We start from the raw sequence: 20820 nt of genomic DNA, 5'->3' as shown, positions 1-20820 counted from the left end.
GCGGAGCGTTCCCTGATCTCAGTACGCTATGCTGATGCACTTAAGACGTTTGCGCGTGCACTCCCGCCTTAAGCTTCTATAAATTACTCTATTATAATACGAAAATCAATTCTATAAGCTATAGAGCTCGAGTCGCTAAGTCGGCCCTTGCAAAAATACTAAGTCGCGACTAAGTGAATATTCTCATGTCTGGGCAACCGCCCTGACACACCAGCACGAAGACCTGCCCGCCGGCGATTGGTCTTCGTCTCCGCTCTCCTGCTATGGTCGCACGGGATAGGGGAGAGCAAGCTGGGGCGGCGCTGGGTAGGGCTGTTCACTGTACGGAAGCGTGTTAACGACGTAACGTACCTTGTCGATTTTTCACCGGCAATGCGGTTGTATCGCACGGTTAAGATTGGGTTCCTACGCAGGTGTACAGTGTCAGTCCGCTACCCGCGGGTGCTACTGCTTAGTGAACAGGTCGCCGGGAGCCCGGCGCCCTCAGCACACTATCCCCCAGGGAGCCGGGCTGGCGCGTCGGGAAGACAAGGAGCGCACCCGTACGCCGTCGAGGCGGTGCTTTCCTCGCGCGAGGGGAGAAAGCGTGAGAGGACAGTCCGCGGAGAATTCCCTGTCAAATGGTATGACAAGGAGGTCGGCGAAACCTGGGAGAATTACGACACGCTAGCTGGAATGCCGACCCCCGAGGATTTACAACTTTACAACGTGCAAGCGCTCGCGAGGACGCAGCAGCCTCAGACGCGGGAGTAGTGTAGAGCCGGCGATGCGCCTTCTCCCATCCGGCTTGCGGCCTTTGTTGTGTCACAGACGAGCCGCGTAGGCTGCGTGGTGTTTACTTGAGCTAGGCCCGCGAGTGGAGGACGGTGCGCGATCTGCCGGGCTACCGGCCCGTGGGGGGGAAACGAGCAGAACTATGTTTTTGCTCTGAAGTGTTGCCACCGAACCTTACATATTACGCCCACCGGGCAAACAAATGGCTCGGTGCGGCCGCGAGCGGAGCGGTCGTAATATTTTTCCGCAAGTAGCGTGGGAAACGCAGAGCCTCATCCCGCACACGTCCCCGTGTGCTCTCAGAAGCCTCCCAGTTGACTCGTTTGCGAAAGAGGCGCAGCGTCGCTTGATGGAACTGGTTGGGAGCGGCGTGTAGTCGGCGCTGCCTAACCGTTTTGGGGCTCCTCTGTCGTCTCAGGCGCAAAACCCTCGTTGGCTGCGTTTCTCGGCCGCAGTAGCGTGGGTGGCGCCGAAGTTGCTCGCCACCGAATGGTTGACCCGGGGAGACTGGCAAGCCCATCGAGGACTCGAGCTCACTGCAAAAGGGAGGCAATTTCAGTCCTTTTCTGTCATCTACCTGCTCGGAATCTACTCTAGCGCAGAGTGAACTCCAGGAGACACTTCTGCCCCCCTTTGGCCGACTGTCGCGACGATTTAGTGCTCGCCGACGGTGAGCGAAAAGCCAGCGGTGCCTTCCACACGGACCAGCTACAGCTGGTCAGCTCCCCGGAAATGGGGGGCGTGGCCACATGACGCGAACAAATTTCTACCCGTTGCTTCCGTCCAGTCAGTGTTGAGCGCCCACAGACTTTTCTTTTCATTGCGTTTGAAGCTCACCGTCCCCGGCAGCAGAAGAGTCCATGTTGTAGTTTCCCTCGTTCCCTCTAGCAATCCAGCGGTTGGCGGCTCATTCTCTTCAGAAGTAAAGAATCGGCATCCGCTGACATGCACAGCGAGAAACAACGCCTCCGACAGATGCTCGTTCTCCTTCACGACAGCAGTCCTTTGCAATGCTTGTTTCCCAGCCTCAAAAAGGCACAACTACAGGTAATTTTGTCTCCTGTTACTTCCTGAAAGAAAACTTGACCGTGGTTTTTCCCCTGTTCATACGCTCGCGCTTCCAGATTGTCCAACCATCTTGGCTGCGCATACGAAAGATCAGACGTGCCGGCCGGGCTTCTTTGTTTCTTCCTCTGAGCATCCCTTCCCCCAGCCTTGCAAAATGAACCCCCTCCCTTTCCTTTTGCAGAGTGGCCCAGGTAGCCAGGCTGCCGGTTCTTTGTTCCAACGCGGACCCCCGCTGTTTTCCACTGAGGACTGCAAGGCGAGATACCAGTTGCGGTCGAGGACAGGCGAAGCCGCACCGGTTTCGCACAGTTGGTTCCATTCTTTCCTCTCTTCTACACCGGCATGTCTGCAGCCGGCGCCATCCCAGCCTGTCACTCAGCTTGACGGGAATGCTGTGCCTTTTCCAAGCCAAGTAGAAAGTCGGGACCACGATCTCCAGGAGCTGGGGTATGCTTCCTCCTTTGAACGCACAGTTTCGAATGACCCCTCTGACAAATGTTTTCCGTTGAAAGCCCGCCCGGCACCCTCTCATCACCTGCGAGAGGGTGCGGAGGTAGAGGAAGACATGTCCCATGTTGACGGCACCACGGTTATTCCTTGGCGTGGCGGGGTTGCATCTAGTGAGCTGCCTTCATCATCTGGTACGCTGTATCCTGCCGGCCAACTTCATAGCTGCAAGAAGATTGTTCAGCGTAACCTACTGAATGGAGAACTTGTGGAACGTCTCGTTCAGGTCTTGACAATTCACGAGAATCCGGAAGTATACCTAATTCCCGATCTGCTCACTGATGAGGATTGCACACATCTGCTGCAGCTCTGTGAGGGGCGATGGGAACCTAGCAAGACGAGTACAGGGTATGCGTCGGCGGACCCGGTAAGATATGCGACGTGTGGTTTGCGTAGGCGCTCTCGCGGTCTGGCTTGTAGGACCATTCAGCGGGGTGAGGCAGGTGTGGCCAGCTCCTTTTAAAAGCACCTCCAGGCTGGGGCAGCAGTTTCGCAGATCATGTAGTGGCAGCGGCGGACTGTGTTTTCCCTCCGGGGGCAGCCTGTGCTGGGCTCTGGCGCACGACTGTCCACGTGGCCTCGTGTGTGGCAGCAGGGGGTTTGATAACTGCAAGAGCAGCTCTATGTCCATGTAACCCTTGCACGGATCCGTGCAGTTGCACGAGATGAGCGTCAGAGGCACGTTACCCCGCAATTTCTCCTGCGCCTGGAGATCTGCGTGCTGGCGTCGCCGTGGTTGTTCCCCTTCGGGAATTGTGAGAAGGCTGGTCTTGCTCTCAGAGTTGGGGTGCTTGTCTTCACAGTGCGCTGAGACAAAAAGAAAGCACCGGGAAACAGTAGTCACATGCTCGCTGATTGTCCGGCCCCGTGTGTGCCACCTTTATGTTAAGTCACCTCATGATTCGTGTATCTTCTTCAGCGTCAGTATGCGTCAAGGAAAAGTCCTACACGCACGAGTTGGTCTGTGCCACTCGCATTGGGGGAGACTGCTGGCGTGGAGAACGTCGAGAAATTAGTGGCCGCTTTCGCTGGTATGCCCGTGGAGCATTTGGAGCCTCTCGTCATCGTCAAATACGAAGAGGGACAGTACTTCAAGCAGCACCATGACGGTGGCTTCCGCCCTCGCACAGTTCTACTCTACCTCAATGGTACTGTCTTTCTTGAGGGGAGGTGCTGCGTCTCACATGTGAAGCGCGCACTTCCGTTTATTTTGCGCGTTAGTCATAGAGGAGCCAAAAACGACCCTCCGAGCACATAGCAGATGAAGGCAATTCGTGCGTTCTAGCAGCACTTACCAGCTGCCTGATGGGAGACGGCAACACAAGATGGCCAAGTGAACCACCGCTTCCGGCAATGTAGAGCCTACTCATGGGCGGTAACAGACTGCGGTCTGTTTTGTTGGCAGTGGCAAGAGTGCCGAGTATCTCAGATACTGGTATTACTCTAAAACGTGCGAGTCATCGGTGCGATTGTTGCATGCATGGGCCTTGGGCACTGACCGTGTATTCCACGTGGTTCCTCGGATGCTACGGGGGCAGGGCTTCGGCCAAGCTGTCGAGGCACTAGCTGGTGGCCGCTAGCCAGGACGTTACCAGTGGCACAGGCGAGGCGGTATCGTCCATCCGTCTCACGGTACCTTCTGGGAACGGGGCTGGCAAGAGCGTACTGCGTAGGTGCGCGACTTCGGTCCTAGCTGAAGGTACTGACTTGGGGGGACAGGCCACCCTGGATGGATATATGCTCGCCATTGTTGTGGAAGCACAGGCCACCTCACCAGTACTGACATTTTGCGTGTAGTGAGAGTGGCTGGCGTCCCGCGCTGTTGACACTTTCAAATTGAAACTGCTTTGTGAATTACCCCGGTGGCGTTCGTAGGTGCAACAGGTACAGCGGACACGTCATGTCTGAGCCCCTGTGTTTATGGTGATGCAGATGTCGAGGAGGGAGGAGAGACCAGCTTCGACAGGTTGGGTTTCCGCGTCGCACCCATGAAGGGAGCAGCACTCATGTGGAACAACTCGCACCCGGGTTCGACAGATATTGACTCCAGACTCCTCCACGCGGGTTTGCCTCCCGCCCGAGGAGTGAAGTTCGCAGTCAACTGCTTTTTCAACAAAGATCCCATCCGCAACGAGATACAAGGCATCGGAGGTAGTACTACGGATCGTGCTACCGGACAGGCGTCAACTGGTACAGCCAGTGCTTCGTCACGCCCGTAACAATTTTCAACCGCGGATCCTGAACAGTCCTACCGAGAGATTCCCCGGAGGGCTTTATACGAGGTGGACTGCTCTTGTCGCTTGCCAGTGCTGATATGTCGTACGCGGCGTCATGTGCGTAGCGGAAAATACTCCCGGTGCACTTTTGCTCGCGCGAGGAGACAGTGAAAGCAGTATCCTTGAGAACCGCGGTGTTCTGCTATGCCGTGTGTGTCCAGCAGAGTGTGCTCTTACAGCATCGGCATTCTGGGACGGCGCGGGTAACGGCATGGACAGACCAGGATCAGCCAGCTCGGTGGTGTCCGTGTGACAGAGCCGGTCTCTTTGTTTTCCTTGTGTAGCGTAGCCTAGTGTTTTATCCTTTAGCGTTCAGACTTTTCAAAGCATCAGCTGGCAACTGTCTCGCTCTTGGACTGTAAGACCTGAAGAGAAGAGTGAATCACCCGTGCGCCGGCCAGTGCATTGTAGATACGTCTCCGAAGTTGTAGCAGCTGTCTGTGATTCCAAGTGGAGCGTTCTTACTCCGAGGCCTCCGGCTTCGAAAGGCACTATCGGTGGGGCAGATCGTCAAAAATAGGGACGCTGTAAAGTAGGGGCACAGACCGAAGACAACTGTATGTGAGACGTCTATACCATGAACTCTACCGGGCATCCTGAGACGGCACCGCTGTAGCGCTGATGCCGGCATTGTAGAGCGAGATTTCAGGGGAAGAGAGAGTTCTACGGTGTACGTTTCTGCGCTCCACACTGCTGAGGGTGCACGAAGGGACAGGAGAATGACAGTAGAGTTTGGCGCGAAACAAGGGGTCTGGTAGGTTTTACTGGTGACGGCTGCTAAAGTGATGAACGCAGTCGCGGGCCGGCGGGTGGGCTGCGAGTCTGTGTGGGTCCCCACGGTGTTCCGGCCGCTGGTGGTAATTTTCAAAAATCTTACCCACTGGACAGCTCTCAAAAGCACCACACCGAGTGCCGAGCGGTCAGAGACGGCAGCCCCAGCTTGCGAATGAGAACCGGAGTGCGCCGTGTGAGCTTTTTCGACTGCATCTACGGCACGCGCTGGGCACCTCGAAGCACATATAACTGGAGCAGCCACAGAGACATGTGCTTCATCTACCGAAGATACCCGCGCAACACCACTGTCACTTGATTTGAGCACACCGCGGAAGGGGACAGGTCCATGGATTGTTCCAGACACGCGACGGGCCGGTTTTTGCTTTTTGTGCTCGCGTACTCCACTGGCTCCCTCCGCGCGTGCAGAGGGCGAACGGCGCTGCAGCGCATCCGAGAGACGTTCGTGGCCTTAGCATCTGCTTCCTACAGACCGCTCTGGGCGAGAGCGATTGAGACCACCGCCTCGTGACTGGCGGTGTCGGCAGCAATGACGCATCAGGACGCTCGCACCGGGGGAGACCGGGGAAGGCAAGCTGACATCATTGTGGCAGGTGACAACCGGGGCCCTTCTCTTTCACGTCCATCGCTGTCTGTAGGCCCCGAAGTGCCCTACATACACGATTCGTCCGTACTGAATTCAGCGTCGCCGCAGGTGCAGTACCAGCAGCTACAATCCACACCTCCACAGGCAGTCAGCACCTGTGACAGACTTCCTGCCGAACTTACGCCAAAGTGTGGGCCGGCGGTTGCGGCAGCCCGTCTTTCTCTTCCTTTCACGACGTCCGCCTTCCGCACTCGCGTGGCGAACGCTTCTGCGACCGCGTCACGGGCAAAAACCGTTAAAAATGCCAGGCCGATTGCAGCCGCACGCCGCACGCCGGCAGCTTTTTCAGTTCATCGCGAGCCGGAAAATATCGAGCAGAATCACGTCGACATACGGTGCCTGGAAGCTGCATTACGTGGGAAATGCACACGTTGCCGCACAGCAGAGATGACAGTGCCGGAGTCTCCAGGCAGCGCTCTCGCTCCAGGATGCGCAGGCGGGGCAGCTTCTGCTGCTGATGCCGGGGTTTTGCAAAACGAGAAACAGCAGGTAACAACGGGACCCGTTGTTGTTCGGGAGTCACTGTCATACTGGGTTGTGTACAAACCCGCGTTCTGGAGCTGCCTGGAGGACGGCACTGCAACGAGTGCAGGGATTTCCCGTACTTCGGTGGTTGGCTACCTGCAAGAGCACTTCTCTCTTGGTCAAGCCCCTGCGATATACATCGCGGAGCTGAACCACGGATTCCTCTACCCGCTGGAGACCGACTGGTCGGGATTTTTAATAGTTGCGAAAACAGTTAACGGCTACGCAGCGCTGAACGAGCAGCTCATTGCTGGAAAATTGACAGGTCACTTTGAGGTCATCCTCAGAGCTGAGGAGCGGGATGTTTTACAAATCAAAACTGTGCCGCTATTGCAGTTGGAACCAGGATCTCCGGAAGTCGTCGTTGTAGACGTTGTAATTCGGGATGTTTTCGACGCCTCTTACGAGACTGGGGGTCGACCGAAGTCCCCTGACCGGGCGCGGAGCGCGTGGTGCCGTCCGGCGCTGCAGGATTATCACAAGGGCGATACCGCTAGAAGTTACGATTGTTGCCCGTTTTTGACGCATGCTTCCATAACTTGTCAATTTCAACTGAGACCTGAGCCAGGGTTCCTGTCTCGAAGTTTTGGCAGTGCACGCCAGAGCGGCCAAGATCCCCCCGGCTCCAGCGGTTTCCTAGGCCCCTGGCGGTGGTGTAACAGGGCATTCTGCCACGGAACATCGATTACTTTTCATGATATTGATGCGGGGGTTGGGTCACTCGAAGAGACTATGAAAGGCGCCCAACGAGCGGACGGCGGAACAGACTTCGACAGCTTACCCATCTCCACATTCGAATGCGCTCTCCCAACGGACCTGGACGGAATCCTTAGGCAGCTGAGGCAGAGTGGCTCTCTCCAATCAGCAAAGTGGGATAGTGGACACTCAAAACACTCGAGCGGCAGCAGCGGAGGGATGGCGATAATGCCCCGGGGCCCCTCCGCGACGTCGCTGCGGCCGAGGTAGGATGGCTCGAGCTCAGGACAGTTAGAAAGTCGGGACAGGAGGCTGCTTGTGTTCAAGAGATTGCCGGTAGCGCCGCAGCACCCATGGTCAGCAGGAGCACCCAGCCAGACATTTGCATGAGACCACGCACGGCGGCACCTTTCACCCCGCAGACTGATCTAGTAATGATGAAAACGTACGCGCAAGTCGCGGTTGGAGCCATCGATCTGTGAATGCGTGCGTTGGGCTACGAAGTTGGCATTTGCATGGCTTGTGTCACCAGTCGTCTCCATGTGGAGCCCGCTGATGCGCATCTCCCACAGCTAGTAATGCTAAGGGTTCGAAATTTTGCCAAGTTTCTACAGGCGTCTTAAATAGTGAGAAGAGCCCGGACAGGGTCCGGGACAACTGCAGCCTGCTTGTACGCATGGACTTACCATCGGCCCAACTCGAGACCGGGTGTCACGCACTTCGATACTGAAAAACGCTAGTTGTTTGAATGAGAGAAGTGTCCTTGTTTGTGATTGTTCAGCCTCCTCCTTGGAGCCTTACTTGCGACCTCTACAGGCTTCATTCTATGCCGCTGTTGGCTAGGCCGGAGAATGGGCTGGAACGGCTTACGTTTCGGCCGTTCCGGAGGATCGTGGAACGGTTTGGGAGTCGGAGCTTCGTCATTACTAGCTGTGAGAGATGCGCTGCTCATCAGTTGGCTTTTTTTAGAGACGACAGTGACAAATCGATTCGAGGACCTCCAAATTTTCTTCTCCCGAGCACTCTTTGGTGCCTGTCCCAGCAACTCCATCTACCCGCCGCCGGGGTGACAGGGCAGTCAAACGTCCTGACGAGTTCACTTTCGGAGGGTGCTTTTGTCAGGCTCTTCTCTGAGCAACTTCAGGCCGGCGGAGGGTAGCTTGCAGACCACTTTCTGCAGTGGTTCATCGGGCCGCCCGTCGTTCATCAGTCCGCGAATGCTTACCACTTCTGGCCGTGTAATCTTCTTTGCCTCACGCCTGTGGTACAAGCGGCGATGCCCTTGGTTCTACCACAGCCTCGATGCCCCGAGATCCGCGGGTAAGGGGCGGAGTCGCCAAGCAAATGAGGTTGCAGGTTCAAAGAAACTTGTCCTTTGGCTCATTTAACTCACACAGAGGGCTTCTCCCAATCGAAGCCCAGAAAGTAGAATGTTCACCGACGACTGCCAGAACCCTGCCGGAACCTGAAGTGAACGCAGTCGTGTATTGTCAGTGAAAGAAAATTCCCAACAAAGGCCATGACCTGCCATAGGATCATGCACGTTGTTCGTAGCAGGTTCTCAGCAGGCGGGCTAGTCGTAGAACCGGGCCAACGAGCAATTGGGGGCTCGGCCCGCGCGCTGTCAGATCCTAATCTCTCTGATTCGCAGACCACGGCCGCCACCGGCGCTGTGGGGCCGTTCCGATCTTGCCACCTGCACACTCCCTGGAAAAGAGGTGTGAAACTCGTAGCGATCTGTCGAGGTTGACAACCCACTTCCGCGTACCGTTGCAGACCACGATGATTTCTTGCAAAGGTGCCGCTAAACCTTCGGAATGGTACCATCTGGGATTCGCACCTCAGTTGACCTGCAGCTTGCAGCGACAAGCTAGTCTGGAGTGTGACCAAGAAAAGAAGTGGGGTTCTACAAGTCTGCCTGGACGTAGTTTTCCGCGCTGTGGCAAAAAAAGTGGTTCCTTTCCCGTACAGGGGGAATCAAGAACCCGCAGAACAAGCCCTTGGGCATCCGTCCTCCAAGAGAAAAACACTGCTATCGGGTGGAGGCTTGAAATGAGAGACTTCTAACAAAGATCACAGCGTTCACCAGCCCACTACAGTCGGCACAAAGGGTGTCAAATGAAGAATTTCGTTTCCGCCAAAAAATATAGTAAAATGATCTCGACCTCTCGGCCAGCAATGACAAATCCAGTGTCCGTGTTGATTAGGGGAACTCTTTTTCTCGTATCCTTGTACCCCTCCAGTCTTCACGGCCTACCTATCTCGCTGCGGAGCGGCTCGTTTGACCTGAGGGGACACAGAACGAACTGAATGAGACACACCCTGCACATCCTGGGAGACCTCCAGCTTCTGCGTTTCCCAAGTGCTGCTCTCGAGAGGCTACTCGATTTCGACGGCCCAACGAACTCTGCGCTTACAGCAGAGGTCCAACACTTCACAACTAAACGTCGTTCACGTCCTTCGCGTGGCGCTGCAAAAGCCTTCGCCTCCTGACGCAGCTCTATAGGAGATTGTCCAGGCGGCAAAACCACAGAGCAGTTCTGCATGCCTCCTCGACATCTCGACAAGTCCGGACAGTGCACTACAGACGGACGGGGAGCGTCGATGCGCTGTCGAACTAGCTGTAAGCTGTGTGTCCCTATTCAAGTACAGAAAAAGAAAGCTTCCCGAAGTTCAAGCTGTACGCGGAGCCGCGTCTTCGCTCGTCCGATATTTGAGCCCTTCGGCCGGTGCCCTCCCTGCGGCATGTGAAACATACTTCTGTAAGTACTCTGCGACTTGGAAGGCTATCTCCAAAGACTGAGCGTAGTTCAGCCGGGGATCGCAAAATGCCGTGGAGTGCTCGAGGGCGGACTCATCCACAAGACCTCCTGGCCCACCGACACATTCGGCAACTTGCTCGCCTGCGGAGTTCAGCCACGGTCAAAACACCTCGAAGACTGCAGCACCACACCAGGCTTCGCGCTCCCTCCAAGAGAGTTGCCACCCGTCAGAAAAAAACGTCAGTCTTACACCTCACAGCAAAATGGACCGGTGCACGCGCCCACGGCGCCCACACTCCCATGCCCACTCTAGTGAGAACACAAAAAGAGCGCGGCCTGGACCACGAGTCTTGCCGGGCGCCGGCCGCTTCGTGCGAGGTACGAAAACGCACGCCTCATACCTCGGCGCGTCCTTAGTGGCACACTGGCACCGCCCACCCAACACGCCAGCGTTTGCGGAGGATTTGGTCGCTGGCAGAGGCGTCAGCTCTCTCCCGTCCATGAAGCCGGCCTGATCTTTCTGCAAATTCTCTAATGCACACTTTCGGATAGGAACGGCTTTCTTCTTTGTACGGAGAATTACTCTAAAGGCACGATAGGGGGAAAGGTACAGTCTGAAGCAGGCAACGTGACATTTTCTTTGTTGCTGTAGCCGTTGGCTGATTTCCTGACGGGTGCGCAAGCTCTTCAGACAAGGCTCCACGAGATGACAAAGAGAACACCGCGCCAGGCAATGAGAAACCTGTATGCCAAAGAGACTCCGACGGGAGGGAGTGAAGGGACTGCACCACCGAGACCTGACTCAGGCTATACTCCAAGATTTCTGGAAACTACAACAAATTTCAGGAAAAAGGCGTTAATAGTGTGTGATTCTGACGTTGATTCGACGCACCGGTCAGCTCGAAGTGAAGCCCCCCGAGACGAGAAGCATGCTGAGCATGCAGCTCGAATGTCTCGAGGATTTCCTTCAAAATTTTCAAGAAGAATCGCCTCTTGACGCCCTTCGCGTTCACGTCCGTGTTCCCGTGCATGGGATCGCACTGCCAGATCACCTTGACTTTGGCCTGAAGAAACACAGTCCTTAGAGCTCCCCGATTGGCAGTCTCCGGGCGGCCCAGTGCACTCAGCTTATCTGCGTGTCGTATATAACGGGAAATACAACAACCGGTGAAGACAGAAGGGAAACGGAGTTCCTGGCGTGGATCCAGTTCACATAAGCAATGCGGGGGACCCCCCTTTTACGGTGACTTTTCTTGGTGTATCAAGGTCTTCAGAACAAATCTCCGGAGAGTTACAGTTCCGTCACGATCTACAAGGGACGCGTCTCTGCAAAAAGAAGCTGTAAAACACTTTCAGACAGCTGTCGCCTGTTGAGGTACTGCATGCTAAACATTGAGCTTCTTAGGGCCGTCTAACCGCAATCCGGCCGGAAGCCGGACGCAAATGAACCGCCGCAGACTTTGGCAGGGTCAAAACGCCCAACCATGCGGAAAGCAAATGCCAGGCATGTAAAAAATGCAGAGTACGGCCTCGCCCAAGCAGCAACCGATCGACACAAGCTGACCGGAAGTCAGCACGGACGCTATTGCCGAGGTTCTTGAAGCTACCTCTAGGTCTCGTGATCTTGGAAGGAAAGCTTGAGCACTGGCAATTCAGATTCGAGATGAATGGTCCGCGACCCCAGCAAGAGACTTCACGCCCTCAAGACAGACCACGCAGAGAGGCAGACACGAGTCTCAGCTTACCTGCTGGATGGCTCTGATGTGGGCTGGCAGCAAACGCGATACCTGACACGCTCCGAGGCTGGTGCGGACCACAAGGTGAGCACAGGGCCAGGCATAAAAGGTATGTGCAACACTTCTGGGAGGACCACGGCGGTCTACGCACGGTCAAGCACGCTGGCGGCTGCGTGGTCCCATTTTGCTGGATCAAGGAGTCCGGTACGTGTTTGTCCTTTGCTGGTTCGAACGTACCGCGTAATGAGGGTCACTTTCCCGGGGACGTTCTCCGGATTCAGTGCTCTGCAGATCTGGACCACTTCTTCCGGTCTCGCCGTGGGACCCACCTTCACGCCGACGGGGTTCCGCACTCCACTGCGCATTCGGGTCGCACGCACGCGGAAACACGAGTGATGAGGAGAAACAACAACAGCGTCGGTCGCGCACGGACAGCTGTGACGACAAAAAGTACCACGAAGTTCCCGAAGGACTACGGAATTTGCGAAGCCTAGGCCCCGTAGCAGCAGTCCCCAAGCTGACAACATATAACGCTCAGCTGCGGGTTGTTGTCCCGGCCAGTATTGATCCGCGTGATCTTCTCGTCCCCGCTGGGAGAAGAACCACTGAGGACGGTCTTTCGATCGCGCGGTCTTTTTCACACAGCGACCCTCTCCGAAAAGAGTGGCCGCCTTATATATTATACGCGCTTTCCCCCCGTCAGATATATCTGTCCCCAGAAGCCTCGTCTTGCCAGCGAGTGGCGCTTCTTCCTCGAAGTAGCTTCATCTTCACTGGAGGGTGCTTGATACTGCACCGTCGCGGAACACTTTGCCTGCCGCGGCTGGCTTCTTCGTCCTAGCTCTTCATCAGGCCTGCCAAGTCGAATCTTGCCCGGAGGATCGTTTTGCGGCCACTAAGACCTCACACGGCAACAACCAAGTACAAGGGAGGACCTACCATTCCGGCTCGGCTGTCTCTCTGGGACAGGCTAAGGGAGTCCGTTGATAGTACCGAGTAAAGCAAGCGTGTACAGACTGCACTGCGCGTCTAAACTGTTCTCTGGAGCGTCATCCATGGACTTCCCGCGCTGAGCCCAAACAGTTTGCCCAGGTGGACGGAAAAACTACAAGCCGAGCGCATTGGCGGACAGAGCAAAGACGCACCTAGAAAGACTGCGCCGCTCCAAACAATGGAATGTGCTAATGAGAAAGCCGAGGCGTCTGACTCGTAACCTTCAAGCCTATGGGGACGCAGCAGTACGGCCTGGTTTAGAAGACAACTCTTGAGAAGCGAACGACATACCTGCAGAAATGGACGTGGCCATAATCGATCTGCCGCGTCCGGTCTCCTATCCAAAGGAAGTGCGCGCTGGTATCGTAATACTGCAGGAGAACGAGACCGGAGGAGACCACAGGTCGGAGGACAGCATTCAAAACACAAAAAATCACTCCTGCAGCCACGGAATACATGCGTTCGGGCGGACGCTGGTCAGGGTTCAACCTTTGGAAACATACCTTGCCATTGTGGAGCCTTGTTAGGCCTTCTTCGTAAGGGAGGAGCAAGGCCTCATGGGAGGTGAACCACCGTAGCATATCGCTCTGCAGAAACGCAGGCCAGAATAAGTCCTTTCATCACGGTTCGCTGCGCATGACGTGCACAACAGAGAACACTGGACGGTCAGCTACTCACTACATACGAAGGAATCTGTCCGATTTGCGAAGTTGAATACGCTGTCACAGAGGCATATTAGAGTGCTCCACAGCTTTAGAGGGCCTGGCAGGGAATAATCCGGTAAAAAGGAGCCTTTTTTAGCGGCCTCATAGAACTGACGCATGCGCTGACACTTCTGCCTTCTTAGCCCAAGACGCGTTTGGCGACTTGGTTCTCCAAGATTGCTCGATAACCGCTCAGCGCCAGAAAATCTTCTCTGCCGTAAACGACGGCAGTCAAGACGAATGGAAAGTCTGCTATGCAAAACTCATGTGTAAATGTACGCCAGAAACCACCTTCGCCCCGTTACCTGAGGTTCACCTTCGGCACCAATGGAGGATTTGTTAGCGGAGAAAGTGTTCCTCACGATGTTCTCGAAGTCTTGTCTGGTCAAAACACTCGGCAAGCCCAAGGTTTTTATTGTCCGTTTGGCCACAAGATGGACGGGCCTTGAAAGACCACCGCACTGAAATGACAGTACCCTAACTGCTTCAGCGTGCCCAACCTCACTTTGACGATCCGCGAGCCGCGGAACTCGTGTATACTATGGTGTACAGCACCGGCACTGCTCACTCCACAGAAGCGGCACGACTGTCTCGGATGCACACCCGCAGTTCCTTGAATATGTTTATATGACTAGACGCATGAATAAACGAAGCTTTGCCGACACCTGTACTGGCTCTATCAGCTTTCCTTTTTGCACAGAGGCGCCCGTGGTTCTAGAAAGTGGGTCGAGTTAGACGGCAGCGACTGGATTGAACGAAAGTGAAAATGAGCTGCAGTATGCTAGTGCCACTACGAGGGTAGAGGTAGACGGTATTCTGCGCACGCCAGCGCTCAGATAGAGCCTCTATCCGACAGGTCTTCAGCAGCTTTGCAATACCCTAAACCCTTACGGTACCCTGTACAGATGACCTCGATGCAGTCCAATGTGAACATCTTGGCTTCGTATGTTTGTTTACGATGGAAACGAGCACAAGACCTTAGACACATAGGGGCGCAGTTCCTGCACGCTCGCGCTAGTTGTGGTATGCGTCCGCAAGCACGCACGTATGTTCACATTCGTTTTTGAAACACGAGGCCAATCTCACCGGCGCTTATGGTCCACGTTGTCCTCGCAAATTCGCCAGACACTGTTTTTTTCTGCCCTGCTAGACACGGAGAAAAGACGGCTCCTATCTGAATACAGTTGCGCAGCACCAACCCGTAAGAACGCCATCAAAATCGCCACTTTCCGAAGAACTCCCTGCCTCGGGACCGTCCCATCAAGCTGAACTCATCGGTACTGGTACATTAATGCCCGCACACAGCTTGAGTGCTACAGGACCCAAGGAAAGAGTTACTAACAGGAAAGCCGGGCTATGAACTCGCGACATGCGCCAAGTAGCGTGGTTGAAGCATGCCGCGGTACACCGCCGTTCAGCGCCACTGCGAACTATCAAGCGACCTAATCGGGCACCTGAAGTGTTATGCGTGTTTCCCCTGTAGAAGCACGTTTGGTTGCACTGGAGCAAGCTATACACACGCGCTACTACTTTTTAATCTCACTCAAGAATGCCATCTAGTCATACTTACTCGAGGAAAGGCAGCGGACGTAATTCAGGGTGGCAGCCGCGTGGAAGTATGCTGTGACCCCACATACAACAGAGGAAGAAGCACTTGCCAAAGTACGGATACAGAAAGCTCTTTTCGCTGCAAGGGCTCTCAAAGGTTGTGTCAGCTGCAAACGCGCGCGCCGCTTCACGTGCCAGCAGTAGGATTCACTGGAACGCTCGGGACTCGTGGGTGGGGAGTCAATGAACTGTAGTCCTCAAGCTCAGACAGCCATTCCCAGTCATGCGGCGCGCACATGCAAGCTTTTCAATGAAGCGAAATAGCAACCGTGGGCACTTTGTTTGCGCACATGTCTCCCTGTGGACGAGCAACCTCCAGCAGGTGAGGGTGCGTGAGCATACGTGACCGGATCTCTGAGGAGAAAATCTCTTCGCCCGAAGTTACGTAAGGCGGGACTACCTTCGCCGGCGCGCGTCTGCACGCTGAACAGGCGCACGGCGAGGTCCACCTGCACTGCTAGAGGACATAGACTGTCAGGATGTCGCCGCCACGCAAACTACTGCCCTCGATGTTACTGTCGTGCTGTTGCCTTCCGCCGGACACGCAGGACGTGGAGAGAAAAGTAGCGTGTGTGGTGTGACGATGGAAAAGCAAGCTTGGAAATATTCTAGTGCGGAGGGGCATTCACTGGGCCGCGAAGTGGACAGCGTGACCTGGTTGCGACACGACAGCTGGTCAGGGAATGCTTCGGAGAACAAGAGAAGACGAGGCTAAACAGACCACCGAAGGCAGCCTCCTTTCTTTTCCCCTCCTGTCGCCAGCATGGTACCTTGTAGAAGCCGCCCCGGCTGGGGCTCCTGCAACAACGCAGTGGAGCAATCGCGGATATTAATATAAGAACATTTGCGACTCTGCGTGCCAAAGAGTGTGACTATCTTGATAAGCCCCGATGCGAGCTTGTTAGGATAACCCCACGAGCCTAGCCAGAGACACTACATGCTGGGAACTGCTTTTTGTCCTTGATGATCCCAAGGTAAGGAACCTCGAGGCATAATCTTGTGAGCTGCTAGCACCGCCGCCCGTCGCATCCAGTACGCGGTCTGCAGAGACTCCTGTTGTTTGGAATCGCTCTTGCCTGTGCGAGAGCTGAGGCCCAAATCTGTGGCAAAATGTCGGAAGACGCATATTTTTATCGCCGGTATAATATCTCCAGCCGACAGCCACGACGGCGGATGGGAAAGCGCTCCGAAGCACGACCGGCACACCCAGGGTTGTCCCTAACTTCGCCCAAGACATCCTAGGTTCGAGCTGGTATTCTTGCAGCCCCCTAGCAAGCTCCACAGCTTTTCAAACACTTGAGGTACGCGACAGTAATGCCGGAAACAGATGGCTAGTGCACGGTCCCAAGGCGGCGATGCTTTCATCAGAGCACCGGCACCACTGCGAATTCTGCGAAACTAAAGAAAAAGCGTGCTTCGAGGTCAGTCAGTAATCCAGCTTGCGAACATATTCTGTCGTGGCCGTCTATCCATACGCAAAAGCCCGGAAGGCAGACAGGCTTTTGACGTGCATGCTTACGCGGCGGGAAGGGCAGATGGCGTTCACACCCTCGCCTCTGTAAGTCAGGACTTCTTGGTCGCCAAATTTTTCGTACGGCTTCGATCTGCAGCAGTCTTGCACACAGCTCTAAAGGGTCAGGAGACTGCCAACGCAGAATTGCCCATAGGATTTACGGGTAAAGGGTAGCCCCTCGCACAACACGCAGCGGAGGTCACCCCGGTGAGTTGCCGGCCGTTCCGCTGAGGGCCTCTGCCCTGCATCACCGGCGACAAGCTCTGCTATACCATACTATCCTTTCGTATTATCCCTAGACGCTTTTTCAGTCACAATACCTGGCTTCGCATTTGTCGCTGAATCTTCGGTCCGAGAGAGCTTAAACTCTTCGCCGCCCCCCCCCCTACTGCCCACTGTGATGCAGATCGGGACAACACTATAAGGCGTATGCTCTGCATCACACGTAGCTACAGACCTAGCGGTGAGACTTCCGATACTACGCTATTGTCCGCGGATGACAAGAACACGTTGACGACTAGCGCTACGAGAAATCATGAAGAGGACAGTCGCGTATACCCATGCAGTGACCCACAAAGTCACTAGATCTCGACGCGGCAAAAGAGCCTACAATACACACACCGAAAAAGACTCATTCCATTGAGGACTGCTCAGTTCTATCCCTGTGTCACAATAGCAAAGGCCCCGTAGTACCGTCGCGAGCCAAACAGAGGTGTGCGAAAAGTACCCTGTAGCTTGTTATAATAGAGTAGCTGTTGATGGAGCCAGGTTGAACACTTCGAGAAAGGAATGTGGCACAAAGAAAGCACGCCCCGAAGAAAAAGAAATGAGTTCGTGCCTGGCCTTCAGACGCCACCCGGCCGTCCACATAAGTCTTCGCGTGGCGTCATCTGCAGTGGTGGGCGGACTGAAGTGCATTTTCAGGCGTGGCGAAGAACAGACCCACAAGTCAGACGCACCTCGGTTTCCCATACTGTCCAGCCATCCGGCCAATCCGCACGACTGGAAAGCCTCCTCCGGAACTCAAAATTAGGCTCATTTGCCAAAGAAGTCGCACCTTCACCTCTAGAAGATCTGATGTGCAGTCATGGAAGACTTCTGCGCAGTCCCCGCCCTGCAAGACAAATCTCTTCCCTTCGTATACATCTTGAAGGAGTTCAAGGAGCACCTCTGTTTCGTGCGGAGCCGCCAAGGGAGGCAGGTGCCGCAATTGCACCTGCACCGATGCCAGAGACTCTGCAGAAACCCCGTCAAAGGGATTTTGGCAGACAGGTCTTCTCTGCAGGCATGGCACTCAGCGGAACCGTCCCACGTTCGGAGCACAGTGGCTGCGCCTTTCTACACTTTCTGCGAAACGGGGGTAGCTCAGTGGGCAAAGGGCTATAGAGAATCTCACAAACAGAACTGCCAGCGGATGCTCGGAAAGGCATGAAATTATGGCATCGAAAGCATGGGCAGTAGGCACTTGGGCACATGTGAGCCGAATAGTGGGGTACGGGGCGCCGAAAGTACTCGTGCAGACACCGTATATATGCATGCCACCATCACCGGTGTACTGCAGGCACGGGCGCAACTAGGCTTGGGATACTACATTTTCATAGCCTTGGTGCCATTTACCGAGCACGTAGAGATTAGCCCGGTTTGCGCGACCACGCGAAGTGCATCTGAGGCAGAGAGCATCTGGATTCAAACGCAAATACTGACCAGCCCTCCTCTTCCGAACAGGTAACGTGTACCGCCCCGATAGACGCCGTAATAGGACCCGTGCCAAAGCTGAGTCTTCTCGGTGGTACGGCTACTCCACTTGCACACTTCAGGGTTTCTGGGGTGCGGCCGCGCAGATCCGAATCCCCCCTCCTTTTTCTGCCCAAACGCCTAGGGTCCCCTTACCTTCCAGCTGCTCGGAGTCCAGCCGCCTGACTGCCATTCCTCCCCTCCTGCGAGAAGATTCGAGCACGAGCTTGTTTCGCCGGTGCTTTCGGTGTCCGCTGTTGACGATGGGCTCTGCGCAGCAGAAATCAAGACCCTTGACATCAGCGTCTTGTGCTGTTGTATGCGGGCTACCAAGGTAGATAACGCTAATCCTGTTTGGAAAGGGTTTTACAGATGTGTCCCCAGTCAGTTATCACAGCAACAACACCCGTGTCCGCGGTTACAAAGCTCCTCCCAAGTTCACATCCCTCTCCTGACAGTAGCGCGTTACCGTAGAGCTCATGTTCACTCCAGTCTCCAACAGACAGAATTACGCGCGCCCAGATCCCCCTTACCGTCTCGGGTGGCGCCTCCTCTTCCGTCGACTGGCTGCTGGAAGGCTTTGCTGGACCGGCCTCTGTCTGATCATCGTCTGCTGTTCCATCGCACTCCGGGCAATATTCCACCTTACTTCCGGCTGGCTTCTGCTGCGGTAGCCTCTCGTCGTGCTCTGTTTTGGAGATCCGTATTGTTACACCGCTAGAGGCTCCTAGGGTAGTTGCGCACTTTTCTTGATCTTCTGGCTGTGGCAGTGTGCGGTGTCTCTTTGTGGGGTTTCCTAGGCCGCAACCATCTTTTGACGGCGAGCCTGAAGTGTCTTCCGATCTGCACCCGTGTCTCCTGTTGCAGCTCCGCCCACAATTTCTTGTGCCGTCCGGGAGGCCCGCATTAGACTGTGGCTGACGAGACACCATTGTTGTCTTGCGCGGTCCTTCACAATCATCTGTGAAAACTTATAGAGTGCTTTTAGTTTCCCAACCGCCTTCTCCCTCTCCAAACTTTGTGAGGTTACATCCCCAGTCCCCCACGAGCTTCGCGCAGTGTCCTCTTGGGTTTTCTGCTTAGTCTTGTCTTCGCTGTCGTCTGCTCGCTCTTCTTGCCTGAGCCTACACTTGCGCCTGGTGCCGGGTGGTCGCCAGACGCTTATAGCGAGCTCGAAAAGGATGTATGGAAACTCAATCGCGTGCCCAGGAGAACCGGCGTCTGTATCCCTGAACAGTTAATGCTCCCGCTCGTGCCTCAGAATCCTTGAAACCCGCAGCAAAAGCAACCATGCTCCTGGAGAGAGGAAAACTTGCCAACCTTGTCCCTTCTCCCAGCTAGTTTGCTTACCAAGACACCTCGCTAAAAGACTAGCCTGGCAACTGCCGCTCTCCCCCTTCTAAGGGTGGGCGGGGTCCGCAGACTGGAGGGACGCGTAATTCTCAAGTGGATCTCGGCCCACAGACTGCTCTCGTCCTCTGGACACTCTTGTCTTCTCATGGCATTAGCCAGTCCAAGTTCTCGTTCGGCAATCTCTCTAACTTTCGCCTTTAGCGTCGGACAGAGAGATCTCTGTTCACGGATTCCGACATCCAAGCATGCGGCCCCGCGTCCTTGCCTTCCAGCCCTTACAGATCTCTTTCGCATCTAATAGAGCATTTGATATCCACACCACTCATAGAAACGAGCTAGAACTGAGGGGAATGCGTCGAGCTTTCTGGATCCGAAGTGAAAGCTGGAGTGCCGCCCCGGCGGAGAGCGAGTGGTCACCCCAGGCCGCACCTCCGAGGCCGCGCGTCATGGAAGGGAAGAAGCAGCCGGTGAATAACGCAAGAACAAATGGCCGAAGCACGGAGGAACCAAACAGCGGAGCGTTTCTTTCTCGCTCGCCTGTTTCCTTTCATCGGAAAAGCCCCATTGCGCAGTACAGCCTCTCCCACTGATCGCGTGCCCGAGTGGATCCCGCATGTACGGTAGCTCAAAACCAAGTAGCTGACGAGGCTCTAGGCGTAAAACAGCTTGACTATCAAATGCTACCATGAAGACCTGTAAGCAAGTACCCCGCGGAATCGCTTGGACCGCTGGCTAGATGTAATAAATGGGACTGAGACAAACATGTCCTGCTCCACAAACGGACTGGCATCACGACCTGAAGGCACAGATCTTAGGACGCCACAGAGATGAATACCCAGGAAAGAGAATAACGACGGAGCAAAGAAAACAACAAAACAGAGGTCGGGTGGTTGTCGGGTTGTTCTCGACCGAATACGGAATCTGCCTGGCGACTGCGGTTGCCATGGGCTGTGGTATATCCCAGTCTCGTCCCATTCGCCCCAGTAATTTAAAAAACTAAGAAAAGCTATGGGACAGGAACTCGGAAACTTGCCAACACGCAGGAACGTCCAGGGTACTTTGGGGCAGGTATGCGCCGGGGTCGCTTCGTGGCATGCGTACCTTAAGATAACGCTGCAGTCTCGCTCGTCTTG

At 55.2% G+C, this 20820-nt stretch overlaps 3 protein-coding genes across 3 annotated transcripts; 2 read left to right on the top strand and 1 right to left on the bottom strand.

The window, feature by feature from the left end:
- Window positions 1-1227: 1227 nt before the first annotated feature.
- On the top strand, window positions 1228-6323 carry CSUI_000852 (2og-fe oxygenase family protein). Its single transcript, XM_068061059.1, has 4 exons — window positions 1228-2716; window positions 3269-3497; window positions 4282-4983; window positions 5826-6323. Exons 1-3 carry the CDS (start codon window positions 1997-1999, stop codon window positions 4566-4568), a joined length of 1236 nt encoding a protein of 411 aa, XP_067926972.1. The 5' UTR covers window positions 1228-1996; the 3' UTR covers window positions 4569-4983; window positions 5826-6323.
- A 127-nt stretch (window positions 6324-6450) lies between these two features.
- Window positions 6451-8644, top strand: CSUI_000851 (uncharacterized protein; the record flags this gene model as incomplete). The annotated part of the gene is made up of 2 exons (XM_068061058.1): window positions 6451-7550; window positions 8066-8644. 2 exons carry the CDS (start codon window positions 6451-6453, stop codon window positions 8352-8354), a joined length of 1389 nt encoding a protein of 462 aa, XP_067926971.1. The 3' UTR covers window positions 8355-8644.
- An 875-nt stretch (window positions 8645-9519) lies between these two features.
- CSUI_000850 (phospho-2-dehydro-3-deoxyheptonate aldolase) lies at window positions 9520-20750 on the bottom strand. Its single transcript, XM_068061057.1, has 14 exons — window positions 18868-20750; window positions 18491-18604; window positions 17560-17879; window positions 16607-16691; window positions 15858-15885; window positions 15050-15100; window positions 14566-14653; window positions 13785-13860; window positions 13279-13362; window positions 13067-13146; window positions 12020-12139; window positions 10939-11110; window positions 10043-10187; window positions 9520-9570 (listed from the first exon to the last, which is right to left on the bottom strand). Exons 1-12 carry the CDS (start codon window positions 19264-19266, stop codon window positions 11095-11097), a joined length of 1461 nt encoding a protein of 486 aa, XP_067926970.1. The 5' UTR covers window positions 19267-20750; the 3' UTR covers window positions 9520-9570; window positions 10043-10187; window positions 10939-11094.
- Window positions 20751-20820: the final 70 nt, after the last annotated feature.

The sequence above is a fragment of the Cystoisospora suis genome, assembly GCF_002600585.1.
Source record: "Cystoisospora suis strain Wien I chromosome Unknown contig_322, whole genome shotgun sequence".
NCBI classification, from domain to species: Eukaryota; Apicomplexa; class Conoidasida; order Eucoccidiorida; family Sarcocystidae; genus Cystoisospora; species Cystoisospora suis.
This window is presented reverse-complemented; position numbering and strand designations above follow the sequence as displayed.